Source organism: Pteronotus mesoamericanus, unplaced genomic scaffold (assembly GCF_021234165.1).
Source record: "Pteronotus mesoamericanus isolate MK-2021 breed Mesoamerican mustached bat unplaced genomic scaffold, CSHL_Meso_final contig_2, whole genome shotgun sequence".
Classification (NCBI taxonomy): Eukaryota; Metazoa; Chordata; class Mammalia; order Chiroptera; family Mormoopidae; genus Pteronotus; species Pteronotus mesoamericanus.
In genome coordinates this window covers 28,917,441-28,935,149 of record NW_026555084.1, presented here as the reverse complement: position 1 = coordinate 28,935,149, position 17,709 = coordinate 28,917,441, and the positions used below count along the sequence as shown (strand labels likewise).

Sequence of the window (17,709 nt, the reverse complement as noted above, 5' to 3'; positions counted from 1 at the left end):
GTACAACTATCAACTCTTATTTAACTCCAAAATGCTTTCATCACTCCCAAAAGACACCCTGGACCCAGTAGCAGGGTCCCCCTCTCCCTGTTTCCCCAGCCCCTGCAATCACTAACGTACTTTCTGTCTATATTCTGGACATTCCTGATAAATGGCATCATACCACGTGAGGCCTTTGTGACTGACTTCCTTCACTGAATGTTTTCAAGGTGTGTCCATGTCGTAGCCCGAATCAATATTCCATTGTATGGACGTACCACACTGCGTTCGTCCATTCATCAGTGGATGGATATCTGGGTTGTTTCCACGCCGCGTGGAATGGATTCAGAGGCTCCCGACCGCACCCATGACGGACCACCGCGGAAGGGCCATGCTCAGTGCAGCAATGAGCCTGGCCCTGTCTGAGTCACTCCCTCCTGGGGGCAATGCTCGGATTCAGCTGGTGGTGACAGGCAGCGGCCAACACCCTGGCCAGGACTTGCTCCTTTGGCTTAAATGTCAGAGTTTTACTCCCCAGAGACAATCAGAGGCCCAACTGGACCAAGACCAACTGAGCTTTACCCCGGGAACAAAAGCCTAGGGCGTAGAAGAGGCCGGGACAGGAACCCCCGCCAGCGGCGCCTGAAGCCCCCCGTCCCCCGTCGGGTGGCCTGCCAAACGCACGGACAGCTTGCGGCAGCTGCAGGCTGTGAAAGGCCTGCAGGATTCGGGCTCCTCTCCTGGGGCTCCTCAGGCTGGTTGGCCTCCAGCTGGTTCCAAGACCAGCCCAGGCAAAGAAAGCGCGAATCCTCATGTCTGAAGAGGGGATGTGTTTGGCCTCACCCATCTCTCACGTGTGTCTCCACCGGAACCTCAGTTGCAGGACTGCTTGATAGGGCCAAGGCTTTGTCCCCAGATGACTTTTTTAGATGTTTGCCATAGGTCACACGCATCAGACTTCAGTCCTGGCCGTCCCATTTATTATGTGTGAATTTAGGCAATTGGTTCTAGCTCTTTAAGTCTCAGCGGATTACATATAAAATAGAAGTAATCTTCTATAACTGTTGTGAAGATTCAAAGAGCTAATACAGGTAAACACTTAGTCTGGGACTGACATGAAGTGTCTACTCAAAAAAAAAAAATGCTAGCTATGAAGATGATGATGACGATGATGACGGCGATGGCGATGATGGTGATGGTGATGGTGCTGGTGACGGTGAAGGAAGGCGATCATCCGAAAGTCAGGGAGCAGGAAGGCGTGCTAGCACGAACTATTTAGGCTCATGCCATCCGCGTTGCTCCACACACAGAAAGGCGGAGGGCTGGGTTTACGCAGCTTCTGTCCCACGTGATTACTCAGCAAAGTGAGGACAGCTCTGTTCTGGCCTGGGACCTGCACTTAGAGAGGGAGGTTATCCGGGAACCCAGTGGCGTAACTGTTCTCTCTTATCAGGGTCACAGGGCCAGGAGGGAACCCCCTTGGCCTCCGGATTCGACCAGAGTTTCACATGGTCCTGTGCGCTCGCTGTTTTCCACAACCCCTTCCTCCGCCGTGTCACTTCCGAGCCCCCGCTTAGGAATAAAGCTCCCCTTGTTCAACCCCATATCACAACTCCCACAGGCAGCGCGTCTAGAAACCAGGGCATGGGCAGCCTCCCTGTAGGAAGGTCACTCACGGGGTAAGAAAAGACCTGGAAATGACGTTCACGATCCTCAGAGAGGTCAGGCCCGATCCTTGGAAATGCACTTAGTGGCTGGGAGATGCCCTGGGGGTCGGGGCTCTTGTCTGCAGTCTAGGATGGGAGAGGCGCGCAGGACTGGCCACTGCCATTGGTCTGGCTGCAGAAGTGGCCATTGCAGAGGGGGCCACTGAGGCCCATGGCTCAGCCAGGCTGAGTAAGGAAGGTGGGGGAGGGGATAGGAACAGGTAGGCGGTGAGCATGGGAGACCAGCCAAAATGGTCATTTGACTGCTTCTCTGGTTTTAGACCTTTATTCCTTAGCCTGTGCTCAGGACACGGAAACACGATTGAGAAAATCTCTCCCAAGAGCCAAGCCGGAATGGTGCTTGAATGGTCTGCTTTGTATTTCCTGGGCTACTCCTCTGTAGTGGAGGAAAGACCTCAAACAAAAGGCGGAGTGGTTGCCATAGCCCGGGTCCCTGCCCCTGGATACCACGAGTGGACTCTGTGGAAAGGGCCTGGCGCTCAGTGGCAACAGAAGGAGCTTGTTCTTGGATTCTGAAGGGCAGGCACGTCTCCGGAAGAACGGTGCCAAGCCAGCCATTGTGGCGCTGGGCAGAGCAGGACCCATGGCCACCTGCGTGTCCTCTCCCAAAACAAGCCACGCACTGGGCAGCCTTGGGCCTTTGTGGTGTTCTGGGAAAGCTCTGCGGAGTCCCCTGGGGGTGTGGCTGGCTCCAGGGCTGCCACTGGCGGGCCAGCAGCACAGTGCCTTCTTTTCTTGGCCTGAATGGCTGAGGCCTGCCTGGGGCGGATCCCTGGGCATGATGTGGCTTCAGGGGCGCTCAGCCCCTGGGCGCCAGGGCCTACTCTGTGCACCTGCAGAGACAGCTGGATCCCAGGGCTCAAGGGTGGCGAAGAGTGTCCTAGCCCCACTCAGTTACTGTGAATGCTCCACTGTTTCCCCATGGGCCAGGGGCTGGGGCTCTACAGCGGAGAATTGTGGGAAAGCTAATGTGCTGTGACCCCACAGAGCCCCTCAGAAGAGCCCCCACTGACTCCTAGGACACCTCTCTGTCCCCCACCCTGGGACTCGGATTTTGGGAATGTGGCATTCCCCAAAGAGATTACCTCTTGGGGCTGGCTGCTATTTCTATGGCATAAAATGATCTTAAATAAAAACAACTATGGCTCCTTTAAAATCTCATGAAAACTTACCTTCTATAAGGCCTTAAGTCTTGAGTCCCTTCCCACCTTCCTCCACCCTGAACATACCTGTCCCGGGCCACGAGGCAAATGCCTTTTCCTCTTGTAAGTGACTATAGCTTGAACTCTGCCGGGTAATGATATAAAAAGCAAATATTAAAGTGAGTTAAAATGCTAATATTCCTCCCTTGTTTTGAACAGGCACAGAAATTCTTGGCAAGTCAGTGCGTATTATATTCTCTACATTAGGAGTGTGCACATTTTTTGCACTTGGCTACATGCTGTTGCCACTGTTTGCTTACTTCATCAGAGACTGGCGGATGCTGCTGCTGGCGCTGACGGTGCCGGGGGTGCTGTGCGTCCCGCTGTGGTGGTGAGTGTGGCTCGGCCCCAGACAGCCCCCTGCTGCAGACCAGCACAGCCTGGGACCCAGAGCCCAGCGCCATCTCCCTGGAGCTGGCAGAGGTGGCCCGGAAGCCCAGAGGCTGTACGCCTGGCTGCGTGGGCCGGCGCGCTGGGTTTAACTCTCCGCTGTCCCACAAAGCACTTTTCTCGGGAAATCCAGACCCCTCTCACCGAGGCTCTCCCCACTCTTGCCCACTCTTGGTGGTTGTTTTTATTTGAGGAGCTGGTCCTGTTGAGCTTTGTTGTTTTGAACTCTATCCCCCTTCTCTTTTGACACTTCCCTCTCTCTAGGAAATCTCTTTCTCCTTATCGACTCAGGTAACGTAGTTCCTTTCCTCAGGCATCCAAGGTGTGCCTGTTTATCTGCTTGTCGGGAAGGGTGAGAGACTTACTCTTGTTTAATGAGCTGTTAGAGAAATGCTCTCTTCTCCTCTCCCTCAACCCTCCGACCCAATCTTGACACATCAGCACGTCAGCACGGGAATCCCACAGGCTGCTGATAGCAGCCCCGGTTTCACCCAGTACGGTTCTGTGGGAGATTTTAGAAAAAGGCAATAAGGTACCAGCTATACCCTCTTTTTGGGATTCCCCATTTCTTTGGTTTTTCACATTTAAGCAAGAAGAAAGGGGATTTCTTCCATCACTGGCTCTGGCTTTCTCTCTCTCTCTCACTAATTCTTTTTGGTTTGGCTTCATGATATCAAAATCAAATCTCCCAGCAGTGAATGGTTTTACTCAACTGTTTGACCTCTACCTGCTTACACACAATGAACGTTTCTTCAGTCCTTTTTTGGAATTCACAGTTTAGCCCTCATGATTGCCCTGTCCTTTGGACACACTGCCTGGGAAGTTGCCTAGAAGGTTCTTTATGTTACTGTAAGTGTTAGGCGGCCATAGAGGCTGACAGGTAGCACACCTTGGCCTTGTTGGACCAGGTGGCTGAGGTTGGACCCACTCCAAACTACCGTATTTCAATGACCTCTGAGACCACTAGGGTTTCCCAGTGTACGTTTTTGGCATGGGCGTGTATAGGGGGCAGGAACTTTTTTTTTTTTCTTACTTCCCTGGAATTTGAGAGACGGTATGTTAAAGATTAACTGCTATTCAGACTTGGAGGTTTCCTCTGGAACCCGGTCCGAAGGTCAGGAAAGCTTGTGGTGAATGAGGCAGGCCATTATCGACACGGCTCTGCCTCTGAGGAAAGCAGGCGCTCAAGATCTGTGAGATGAGGGCAGCTTTCTAGTATGAGAGTCACCATCATCATCATCGTCGTTGTCATCGTCACACCCTCCCCACAACCTCCTTGCTAACTGAATCTAGTGTAAATGGTGCTGGTGACCCAAGAGCCTCTCAAAACACAAGACAAGATTATTCATAGGCTATTTTCTGCTGCTTCAGGTGAATGATTTTAATAATTGACATTCCCTGGCTCTAGTTGTCCTTTTGGCATAAGAGATCACCACTTTTAAAATGTGTTCTAATCAAACATAACAGTATAATTCTATCAGAGAGAGAGAGAGAGAGAGAGAAGGAGAGAGTGAGAGAAAGAGAGAGAATGAAAATAGAAGGGTTCTGACTGACTGTAAGAGATGAGTAGGGGTTTTCGCTTGTGGGGCTCAGACCTTGCCTTGGGGCCAAATAGCACAGCAAGAATAACTCTGCTGGGTCGGCCCCTGAGTTTCCAACCAAGAAGGCCCATCCCCTGAGGAGCGGCCTCTCTCGCGCCCTGAGGAGAGTTCTTGCTCGACTGTCTGCCGCTGGCCGGGGAGCGCTCCAGGGCTGGCACCGCCCCAGAGAGAGGCAGCCCAGGGCCAGCACTAACAAGCTGCCTGCTCTCCCCAAAAGGTTAAAACAACAATCTTATCATTTTCCTCTAGGAACAAAATCGCTTTGTTCTGAACATCTCCTCCTTACGGGCGGGCCTTCCTGAAGCGATGCTCCTCTGTCCCCTGGGCTGGGGTGATGCAGGGGTGTCTGGGCTGCTGGGCCCCCGCCGCCTGCTCAGCGTGCGACGCAGGCTCTCCTCCAACTCCCTCCCCTGCTCACTTGGGAATGAAACTACAGGGAGGCTATTGTGCACAACCTCGTTTGGTGCTCCATAGCCTTTTCAAATGATCACTACACTTGATTCTTCATGAACCAAAAAGCCGTGGCAGTTCTAGAGCTGAGCTTGCAGCCGGCCTGAGTAGGCGGGCTAGGGATGGGAGGGGAACCTACCCACTTCTGAGTCAATGCAAGAGGCTTGGAATATTTTACATGCCAAGTTCCTTTTAAAAGGCTTGGCAGTAAATGGTTACAGGTACGAATGGGGTATGGGTTTGGGATGGGGAAGGAGGCGGTAGATGCAACGTGGGGACAGCTGTGCAGTATCGAGCTGCCTAAACGTTAGGAACCTGAGGCCGGAGATGGCCCTCAGGGCCTGTAGTAAGGAAGGTAGGGTGTTTTAAAAGAACAACCTGGTTTGGGAAAAATACTGCTCAGAAGCAGAAGTGCGCAGGACAGACATGGTGACCTCTAATTCTGCACTATGGCCATAGTCATGAGCCACATGCTGCCTTTTAAATTAAAATTAAAGCAAATTAAATTGGAAATTCATTTCTTCAGTCACCTTAGTCACACTAACTCAAAGCCACGTGTGGTTAGCGGCTACTGTATTGGACCCCCCAGCCCTAATTCCGGGAGGTCAGCAACCTCACATCATCACAGTTGCTATGGGGGCCAAGTAAGCACATATTCTAAAAACTGTAAACCGGGTTCAGTTTTCAAGCATGGTGCTAGCAGGCCGGGGCAGGGAGCTGGGGTTTGGCCAGTTTATGGGCTGTGTTTTGCTCTGAGATTATTCCTTGAGGCTTTGGAGGGGCCCGTTTAATTACAGGAGGCCTCTGTATCTGCTACATGTGGTTTACTTTCCAGGACAACTAAGTACTGACAAATAGGTAAGGAAAACAAGAACTGGCAGAAGGATGGCTAAGAGAGTCTAGAAACTAAAAATTAGGGAAGAATTAAAAAATGTAAACACATATGTGTGTGATAAAAATGAATAGAAATAGGGGGGAAAAGAAAAATTAGGAAAGAAGTCAACTCTATTTGACCATCAGTTAAAATGTAGAAAGAGTGTATGGTTTAAAAAATTAACTTTCTAGACATAAAAAAAAAAAAAAGACAACATTTGCTGTCTTCCGAAAACTGGTTTGGGCGCTCGCGGGCCTGGGAATCTGCGTACGTCCACCAGGACAGCCCACGGGAGGGCGTCCGCGCACCCACCTCCTCCTCGGACTGCAGGAGAAGCTGCCCTCGCACAGGAACCGTGGGCGCGTCGCCCCGGGATGGGCACAATGGGCACACCAGGCTGTGTTCCTTTCACGGGCCCCCCTGGCCGGCTAAGTTTCGGGCGGTCCTCTCCAACCGCCCTGGCTTAGCCGCACGCACCGTGAATGTTACCCCTTACGGTCCGCTCCTGGCTTCAAGCACAACTGATGATCGGTCTTGGGATTTGACCAAAACTTGAAACTTGAAGGTGCTTTTATTTACTCCTATAAGCAACAGAAACCTTAGGGGGACTCTGCTCCCCTGATTTTCTTTAAAAAGACAAACTAGAATTTTACAACATGAAAATTCTTTCGGGGGTCAACTTACGGTTAATAGCATCAAACCCTGTCATTGTGGAAAATTATAAACCATTAAAAATGAATTCTAGGTTTATTCCTGAATCTCCCCGGTGGCTGATATCCCAGAGAAGATTTAGAGAGGCTGAAGCTATCATCCAAAAAGCTGCGAAAATGAACAACATAGCTGCCCCGGGGGCGATTTTCAACCCTGTGGAGGTAAGCATTTGCAGATGTTTTGCCTTGAGGTCAGCCACGCATTCTCGATTTTATGGCATTTAACTTAATTCAATATGTTTTGAGTGCCCACCACATACCAGGCTCCGTCCACAACAACGATTAAATTCTGAGATAAAACCCACCTCAAAGGGCTGTGTGTGAACTATGTGCAATGATATATGTTAACTGCTTAGCATAGAGCGCATATTAACTAAATATTAGTTCTCTTCCCTTTTGCAAGTTCCTTTCCAGCTTTTTATTGGTATTGCTCTATACCAAGGGTGCAGCTATATACCGGTGATTTTTGAATGTCCAGATTTAGTGGAGAAAATGTGTTTGAGAGGCATTCCACCATGCACTCCCCAATGACCCTGACTCTTCCCAAAGCCTGCTGCGGAAGTTACACATGACTTTTGTCTTGCTGTGTCGTGCCTGGAACCTTAAGTCCTGACGATTCGCCCCGAAGGCGGGAGGCCACGAGGAAAAGCTGATGCGCGTGGAAGCAGCAGCCCTTTCTGACAGTCTGTGAGGACTTGCCGTGTTCTCAGCCATGCCCTGTGCTGGCCACTAAAGAAAACAAAAAGTAGGCACATTTCCTATGATTAAGGAGAGTGGAATATAACTAAGAGCATCAAGAGGACTGGAGGAAAGGTACACAGTGACAAGAGGGAGAAATGCTAAGTACCCAAGGAGCGGACACTGTGTGACTGCAGAGAGAGAAAGCTGAGTGACTCAGGGCAAAAGAGGCAGGTCCCAGCCAGGGAGAGGGCAGGGCGGGGCATTCCCGGCTCGGAGAAGGGTAGGGGGCCGCCCGGGACAGAGAAGACCAGGGCGGCTACGGGCGACAGTATGCAGGTCTGCAGGGCTCCGTGGGGGGGCGGCAGGCATGCCAATGCTCCCTGCCAAGGCCTCCTCCATCCCTGGCCTCCAGGACCTTTGACGGACGCAGATACTGTCTCAATGGCTGGAGGATTAATTATGGCGGCCGTGAACCTAAGCTCTCAGGGGCTGCCAGGACAAACATCTCTTAATCCTTCACTCTTCAGACTAAGAATTCCATTTCTGACTTCAGTCAGTTTAACTGGATGCAAAAATAACATTGGGCGTATCTAATGCTTCTGCATCTCAGGGCTGTGCTGGATGTTTCTGGTGTTTATTGGATATGTAGTCAGATTCCTGTCTTTGAGCAACTTACAGTCTAGTAGCAGAGATCAGAACTACGTAATAAACACGATCTCAAACCATATGAGGGATGTAGAGTTATGAATGTATAAGAATCGAGTCCAGTGTTAAAGCACACGCCCTGACGGAGCCTGCCGTCCTGCCACGAGGCACAGCGCGGCTGAACTGGACACGCCCATGGCGGGGAAGGGAACCTGTGCTTTCCCAAGGCCGGTCACCTCCCCTGCTCACCTCCCAGGTGGGGTCCTCTTTCGGAGGATCTGCAGAGCCGCGGGCAGGCAAATGCAGCCTGCTCAGGATGCAGACGGAGAGAGAGCCTACCGGACGCCAGGCACCGCGTTCAGCTCGTTTCATGTCCACGCGGGCCGTGGGCCCATTTCTCAGGAGAGGAAACCGAGGTACAGGGAGGTTAAGTAACGTGCCCAGGATCGAGCAGCTAGAAGTTTCACTCGGCCTCTCCAGTGCCAAAGGGCGTGCACTTACCTGGGCCTTCTTCCCTGATGGGATGGGCAGCGTGTTAACTTGGACAGGAAAGAATATATAACAGCATCCTGACCAGGAGGCCCCAGCTCCTCTGACTTCCCTTCTGAAGCACCGTCCACCTGCTTGTGGTGCCCGGTCCAAAGGCATTTTGCTGGCTCCATAAAGGCACAGCATGAGCACTGGATACAAGAATGACCTTGTCCTGAGGTTTCCAGATGTGGCTGCTTATCACAATCACCCAGGGGGCCTAAAATACAGATTCCCAGGTCTCCGAGTCCCAGGAAAGAGTCTGATGCAGCAGGTACAGGGTGGAACCTGGCAAGCTGCATTTTCACAAAGGCCCCGCGGAAGCACCGGCTGGACCCGCAGGTCCCGGCTGTGCATGGTGGTGGCTCCCAGAGCCCTGCAGCTTCCCTCCAGCGAAGCAGGGCCTTCGCTTTGTTGTCATCACGGAGAGCAGCACGCTCCAACCAGTGCAGAAGAAACAAGGTAGAGTGCCTGTCTGACTGTCCCTGGAAGAAGGTGCCGCGGCCTGGCGAACACCCTCTGCACAGGCAGGGCCGCGCGCTACCCACCTGCCTCGTGGAGTCTCCTTCCCAGCACCACCGCACGCGCAGCCCAGGCCACGGAGTCCTGGCACTTCATCCCAAGGAGATGAGATTCCCCACCTCAGAGCCTCGCAACTTTCTCATTTTAGTGTGCATAAGCCTGGTTAGCTAGGTTCCTACCACATGGCACGTTAACCCAGTAAGTCAAAAGTAAAGGAGGGGAGCCCATTGCCAGCAGGAAGAAACTACCAGTCCCCACTGGACAGCCAGCACCTCCGCCTCGATGGTGGGGGAATAATGTCAACAGTTAAAATGCGTGGGGCATTTACCTTGCTCAAGTACTATGCTAAGGTTTATGTATATGATCTCATTTAATCTGCCAGTTATTTTACAGAGAAGTAAGTGGGGGCTCAGAGAGGGTACAGAGTAACTTTCCCAAGGCCCCACAATTAACCTGTCTGTTCTAATGTGGAGACATCAACAGAAAAACTACAGAAAGCAGAGAGGGACCACAAGGCCGTTTGGGTCCATCTGGCGCTGCCCCTGAACGGGCACCAGTGGGTGTGATTCGGGGACCCAGAGCAATGAGCGCGAGCAAAGGCAAGGCCATGTCAGCAGCCTTTCCAGAAAGAGACCGCGGAGCCCATGTTATACACTTGAAAGGCTTCTGTCTAAAACAGGCTGCAAACATTTTAAAGTGTCAGAATAAAGCATCACATAAGTAGATGCTCTCATTCCCCACGAATTCCAGGCTTGTAAGCACATTCAAAGTAAAGTGAGAGTTACACGCGTAGGTTATGCCCACATTGTCATGGCCAAAGATGCTTCCTCACTTCCTCTCAGTCTCATGGTTCTTTCCATTATTTTAGCTACAGGAGCTAAAACCTCTGAAGCAGCAGAAAGTCCTCATTCTGGACCTGTTCAGGACTAGGAATATCGCCACAATAACCGTCATGTCTTTGCTGCTATGGTAAGTGCCAAGTGATCTGAAGTGTGGTATCCAGCGCATACATATTCGTCCTACTGTCTTTAATTCAAGGGAACATCAGGACAAGGCCTCGGTCTTCCTGAGACAAAATAAAAGTTATAAAATTCTAAGTTAATTGGAGATGGCTCAATTCAATTCATGGAACTGGGTACTGAAAAAGAAAAGTCACAGGGAACAACATTTAAGTCTGCAGTAAGCCCACAAGGCAAGGGTCCCTCCCCTCCTAAAGTCGTTGGGATTAAGACTAATTAATGATGTGCCCTGGTGGGGTGGCTCAGTTGGTTGGAGTGTCAGCCTGTCTAAGGGTTGCAGGTTTGATCCCTGGTTAGGGCTCATATGGGAGAGAACGGATCATGGTTCTTTCTCACATAGATGATATTCTCCCTCCCCCGCTTCCCGCACCCCACTTCCTCTTTCTCTAGTCCTTGAGCGAGGAATTTAAAAAAAAAAAAAAAAAAAGACTACTGACGTCCCTGGTGCCTGAAGCGGATATGCTAGTTCAGCTCCTGCTTCCCGAAGCTGGTCTGGCAATCAACAGTGAAGGCAGAATAACCTGACCCTCTACTGCCTGTATGAGAGTTTTGACAAGCTTTTCATACTTGCCAGTTGCAAACTAACAAGGCATCAAAATAATGAACCGACTCCCAATTATTTTACAGAGAAGTTAATAGGGGCTCAGAGAGGGTACAGAGTCACTTCCCCAAGTCCCACGGTGAACCCAAGTCTGTTCTGTGGCGGAGACATCAACAGGAAAAGTATAGAAAGCAGAGAGGGACCACAAGGCCGTTTGGGTCCGTATGGTGCTGCCCGTCCAACAGGCACAAGTGGGTGTGATTCGGGGACCCAGAGCCATGAGCACGAGTACGATCTAATACTGGATCTGCCAAGAAATGAGAAAGAAGAGAAAAAGAATGTGCCTATCCCATGACGGCAACAGCAAAGATGATCATCGGAACTAGTCGGTTCAGACTGCAACTAGTCTACTTGTAGGGTCATCCTGCTCTGCAGTTCGAGGAAATCAGTGACAGAGCTTACGACGAACTTAAGCAAACGTGTCCAGGCACCCGGCGCCCTGCCGCCCTGCAGGCCTCCCTAGCTCTCACCCGTCAGCCGAGCTGCTGGGTTGTTATCGGAGCCGCTCTTATTCCCAAATGTGAAAATCACTATGATTCCTAGAGCAATGAAGTTTAATTTTTGGTTGTGTTTCGGATTCGCCCTTGTGCTACCCAACCTAATGAAGCGCATATAAAAATATCCAACAGGGTCCTGAAACGATTTTTGAGCAGGCATTGTTAACATGACTTCTTTTCAGTCATGTTGATAATAAGCAAACTTCTGCACAGGGGAGTCTGCATAGGGCAGGAATTTATCCACAGAGAAGCTTTTATGTGGACATTAACTATAATGACAGGACTTGTGGTATGTACTCTGTGATATTTCGAAGCACTATGGGACTTTCATTCTTTTCCCTAAGTGAGTTTTACTAAATCCATTGGAATTTACTGTAAGTGGCTCTCACAGTATTACCTCCTCCTTCTCTTCCTCCTCCTCCTCCTCTTCTTCCCCTCCTTCTCCTTCTTGTTTTTTTTGATAAGAATGAAGTCTATATTTTACGGTCACTAGCATAACTGACATACATTCTTTCTTCAAATAATAGCTCTAATGGAATGAAGATGTACAAACTGTTCAGGAAGTATTGAAATGTAAAATTAACTGGACCAGGATCGGTATTGCTGCAGATTGGTATAGCTAGAGCCGCGCTGTCCTTTGGCAGGTTCTGCATCGATGAAAATGTTTTTCTCTGTGGTGTCAATTATAGTAGCCACTAGCCACATGTGGCTACTAAGTGACTGAAGTGTAGCTAGTACACCAGAGGAGCTGACTCTTTGCTGTTACTTAATTTTATTTAAATAAAAGTAAATAAATTTATTTACTTTTAAATAGCCATGTGTAGTTAGTGACTACTTGTAGAAAAACAGAATCTAGACAGTTTCTTGACCATTCCTTGCTTCTTGAAAGTGCAAAGTAATTCAGACCGTCATTTTGTCATTTTTGTTTTTTCTTCTATCTTTTAGGATGCTAACCTCAGTGGGTTACTTCGCCCTGTCTCTCGACTCTCCTAATTTACACGGAAATGTCTACCTGAACTGCTTCCTCTCTGCCTTGATTGAAGTTCCAGCTTACATCACAGCCTGGCTGCTCCTGAGAACCCTGCCCAGGCGTTACATCATATCTGGAGTGTTGTTCTTCGGAGGAGGCGTGCTTCTCTTAATTCAACTGGTACCTGCAGGTAAGAAGTTACCCAATATTAACAGCTTAATGGAAAAGACTTATACCTTGACTCAGGCTACTTACTGGTCACCGTTCCCTATTTATGTAGCCTTTATATCATACACCATTCATAAGTCAATTAGACAAATCGTTGCTAACTATGTGATTTTCTGAGTTCAAACACGCCTCAAACAGATGAGCCAGGCTTGGAGACTTGGAAATCAATACCTGCAGAAGAACATTCACCTAAACCTTCAAACCTCTTTCTGGAAGTCTCAGCCCTAGTTCCCAGTTTCTCGATACTTTCAAACCTTTTTTTGAGGCATATACTTGAGTTGGTAGTACAAGCCAGTTCCCACATAAATTCAGTGATTTAGGGGGTCTGCAGTGTTCCAGTTAAAGAGCACACAAAGGGACAGCTTCCCACTTCCCTAACTCTCATATTATTAAAATATTAAGGCAATAGATTATTGATGCATAGTATTATACATAGAAATATGTACTTCTTAATAATAATAAACAGGATAGAAAGGAGGGGTCCTTCTCTTTGAAAATTAAACTTAACTATGTTAACACGCTAACAATTTACCATGAAAGTGTTGTAACAAACAAAAGTGCACAAAGGTCACTGAATGTGTAAATTTTCTAGAATAACAGTAGAGTGAAGGGCAAAGCGGCCCTCCTCTCCATCTTTGTCTGCGTCAATTAAGACATTTGAAGAGAAAGTGTTATTTGGGGAACAGCTTTACATTGTAAAACAAAACAAAACAAAACAAAGAACAACAACAAAACATGCTCATTCAAGCAAAGAGGACAATAAAAGCAGCCGAGTTGAGACCGTATCATTTCTAAAAGCACCTCTGTTAACACGGGGCCTTTTTTCCAGATTACAACTTCTTGTCCATCAGCCTGGCGATGTTAGGGAAATTCGGGGTCACCTCTGCCTTCTCCATGCTCTATGTCTTCACTGCAGAGCTCTACCCAACGCTGGTCAGGAACATGGCCGTGGGGGTCACGTCCATGGCCTCCAGGGTGGGCAGCATCATCGCTCCCTACTTCGTGTACCTTGGTGAGAGACGTCTTAGCCATATGTTCTTTTTTTTAAAAAAAATCAAAGTAATATATTTTCATTGTGAAAAACTCAAACAGCACAGATAGTACTGGAAAAAGTACTCCCTTCTCTCAGCTCCCTACATCACAGCCCTAGAAGTAATTAATATGAACAGTTTGGTGAGTAGCCCTTCAGACATTTTGTTTTAATATATATATTTTTTAAAACACAGAAAAAAAATTATATGTATATTGTTTCACAACTTTTTCTAACTTAACATAGTATCAGACTATCTTTATTGGTGTAGGTAGTTCTCAGACCTTCTTTTTAGTTAGTACCTAGTCTTTCACTGTATGTATATACATAATTTCTTTAACTAGGTTCAATGGATTGACATTTAGGCCCTGTCCAGGCTTTTGTTATTACAAAAAGTACTACAATGAACATTTCCTTATGCCCTTACACCCTTTGTTTGAGTGTGTATATTTGCGTTCATAGATTTCTGTAGCAATTTAAAAATTGTATAGGTATTGCCAAATTGACCTCTAAATATTGAGCCAATTTATAATCCAACTGTCAATGCATGAACATGCCTGTTTCTCTGTATCTTCACCAACAATGGGGATTATCCAATTTTTTAATCATTGATAATCTGTTACGTAAAAAATGGGTATCGTTGTGTCATTTCCATTTCTTTAATTATAATGAGGTAGAACATTTTTTATACATTTATTGACATTCTATTATTTTTCAATGACCTATTCATGTCTTCTGCCCATCTTTCTAATTTTTTTTTCAACTTCTTATTTTTGATTTGTGAGAGGTGTTTGTAATTGAAAAAAAAAGTTAGCCCTTTTTATATATGTTGTAAATATTTTTCCTAGTTGCCCTTGCCGGGTGGCTCAGTTGGTTACAGTGTCATCCCAATACACCAATGTTGTGTGTTCAGTCCCTGGTCAGGGCATATACAAGAATCGACCAATGAATGCATGGATGAGTGGAACAGCAAATTGATGTTTCTCTCTCTCCCTCTCTCTCTCCCCCCCATTCTCTCTCAAAAAATCAATTTAAAAAATTAATATTTTTTCATAGTTGATCATTTAAATTTTGACTTTGATATTTTTTGCAATGCAGGAAATTTTAATTTTTTATAATCAAATTTATCAAGCTGAAATAACACCCCAGAGAGACCTAAGGGGGATATTCAATGGACGCAAGATCTGGCACTTGAAACCTAATCCTCATGAAGGGCTCCACTGATAGCAGATGTAGACGTACCTCCTTATTCTTCCTGGTCCTCCACTGGTTACCTACCAGTTCAAACACACATACACACACATGCACGCATGCACACACGCACACACAAAGAATCCATGAATTCTCAGAAAAGGTATACGCAGTCCTTAGAGAAACATTTCCTGTCTTAAACATCCTCTGAACAGCCCTTGGGTGCCCTGAGCAGCACCCAAGAAAACACATTATTGGTGTCATTTCCCCTTTGTTCTTCCCTGTACTTCTGAATTATGCTCCTATAGTCTCACAGTGGACCATTGGTACATAAAAAATGGAGGAGTCTGAGAAAGAGCTTCCTATTTCACAATCGCTGCACCTGTTTGTGACATGGAGGCCTCAGAAAAGTTTCAAGATCAATGTTTTTTTGGCAGACAAAATTCTTGGGTGTGTTGCTCCTCTGGAATCTCTGTATGCAGATGGGAAAGCAAAATGGGGATCTATTAATTCTGCTGAGTGACACCATATAAAGAAGAGGCGGAGGGGTCTTCCAATTATGTAGAAAACCAAGACTTACAAATGCTGCAAAAAGTAACCAAAGCACTGCTTTCAAAGTGTCTGACATTTATTAATTTAAATTGGGTTGAACATATTACTTAGAATTTTTTTTTTTGAGTGTGATGACCCTGTGGACGGAACTTTTCACCGCAGCCTACTGGTTTGGGTCACGCCAGTCATGCTGGCCGTACCTGTCCCTGCAGCATCCTGGTCAACCTCTTCCTCCTTGATGTTCTCCCATCCCCCCATCTCCAGTTACCTCCACCTTCAGAGGAGAACTTTGGTAGAACTTTGATTTCTATCAAAGAAACATCTGTCACACATGGTTAAATAGTAGCTTAACGAATACCAGTTGACATGAAAAACCTTCTGATCGTGCAAAATTAAGTAGGCAAAGCATTATGGAAATGCCGGGGCAATGGCGAGTTAAAGTTGATGTTGAAATGGCTGCAAAAACAAATGGTGTATCTTGCATACTTTTTAACTCCTGAAAACTTTCCAATTCAAAACTGCTGTCGAACACTGTTTGCCACCATTACATGATGCTTCTCGAGACACCTAGGGAATCCCTGTATCTAAGCGATGTCCGTCCCTTGCAGGGGCTTACAACAGACTCCTGCCCTACATCCTCATGGGCAGCCTGACCGTCCTGATCGGAATCGTCACCCTGTTTTTCCCTGAAAGTTTTGGAGTGGCTCTACCAGAGACCTTAGAGGAGATGCAGAAAGTGAAATGGTAAGTGGAACTTTAAAAAATGATATCAAAATTCCTCAGAAAGAACAAACATGCAAGAGTGGCTAGGAAGTTTCTTGAAAAGAAGAGTAATAAGTGGAGAGTAGCTCTATCATATAATGAAGCATATTATTGAGCAATGGTAGTGAGAACAGTGCGCTACTGGTGTAGGAATAGCAATCACTGGAATAGGGTTCAGAATTCAACCCAAGGAAGTATGAGAATTCAACCCAAGGAAGTATGAGAATTCAGTATATGATGAAAAGGAGCGACTCAAAAGCAGTGGGGGAGAGTTAGAGGGTTCGGTGCCAGGCGTTGGAACATTCGGCCAGCTCTTTTGGAGAACCAAAAACTTGACTCCTACTTCAAAGTGCATCCCTATAAAGTCCAGAAATATTAAAAGTTGAGGCCTAAAAGAATGTACAATCATAAACACCCCAAAAGAAAACATAAATATTTTTATAACTTTTGAGAAGGCCTTTCTGAGCATGATATGAAAAGCAAAGAGCCATAAAGGAAAAGATTGATATATCTGATTATGTAATTTTAGAAATTGTTGGCACAGCAAAAAAGAAACCATAAATGAAGACAAAGATCAGCGAGCCAGGAGGAAAATGTTTGCAACATTTAAATGTTTGCAATGTAAACCCAGGGCTGCTTATACCTAATATACCTAAAGCTCTTAGTGATTAGTAGGGAAAAAAGACAACTCAGTAGGAAAGCTAGCAAAGGTCATGAACGTGCAGTTTACAGAAATACATTTCAGTGGCAGATATAACACTTCGGTTTTATTTTGTGGGGGGAGGGGGAATGAGATTGTAAGGGTTTTTCTTCGTGATACCAACCAATTCTGACACCAACTGGTCTATAATTCAATTCAATTCTAACACTAGCTACCTCGAGTTTGCATCAGATTCCACAGGTTTGAGGGTTCAGCCCCCCGAGACTGCCCTCACTTCAGATGCCAGTCCCAAGTACCAGATCCCCAGGCAATCCACACTTCTCTCCCACTTGGCTAGAGTCGGTGCTTCCGCATCCCCACGCCCGAACAACGTTTGGCGATTTCCTAGAACGACTCAAAGAATTCAGGAAAATACTTTCCTTACCAGCACTGGTTTATCATAAAGGATACAAATGAACAGCCAGATGAAGAGGTGCACCCGGCAAGGTCCGGAAGGGTCCAGGGTGCGGGAGCTTCTGTCCCATGGAGTTGGGGAATGCCCATCAGCCCAGCACATGGACGAATTCCCCAATTCAGAGGCTCTCGAACCCCAGTGTTTGAGGTTTTCATGGAGGTTCATCACATAGCCTCCTAATTGGCACGGCCAATTATTCATTCAATCCCCAGTCCTCTGTTCCCGCCACAGAGGCTGGGGGGTGGGGTGAAAGTTCCAGGCTTCCAATCAGGGCTCAGTTTTGCTGGCGACCTGCTGCCGTCCTGAAGTTATCCAGGAAGGCCCAGCCAAGAGCTGCCTCAGTTGAACAAAGGCAAGGTGTTTCCACTACCTCCGTCTCTCAGGAAATTACAAGAGATTCATGAGCTCTCTATTGGGAATGGGGACAAAAACCAA

The 17,709-nt window shown here is 47.4% G+C and overlaps 1 protein-coding gene across 1 annotated transcript in view; it reads left to right on the top strand.

The window, feature by feature from the left end:
• Window positions 1–17,709, top strand: part of SLC22A4 (solute carrier family 22 member 4) — a 39,275-nt gene that overhangs the window by 18,385 nt on the left and 3,181 nt on the right. Inside the window, exons 4-9 of the mRNA XM_054568494.1 lie at window positions 3,068–3,239; window positions 6,969–7,095; window positions 10,178–10,278; window positions 12,372–12,586; window positions 13,454–13,636; window positions 16,006–16,141. Of these exons, the coding sequence (XP_054424469.1) occupies window positions 3,068–3,239; window positions 6,969–7,095; window positions 10,178–10,278; window positions 12,372–12,586; window positions 13,454–13,636; window positions 16,006–16,141 (934 nt within the window). The remainder of the gene's footprint in view (window positions 1–3,067; window positions 3,240–6,968; window positions 7,096–10,177; window positions 10,279–12,371; window positions 12,587–13,453; window positions 13,637–16,005; window positions 16,142–17,709) is intronic.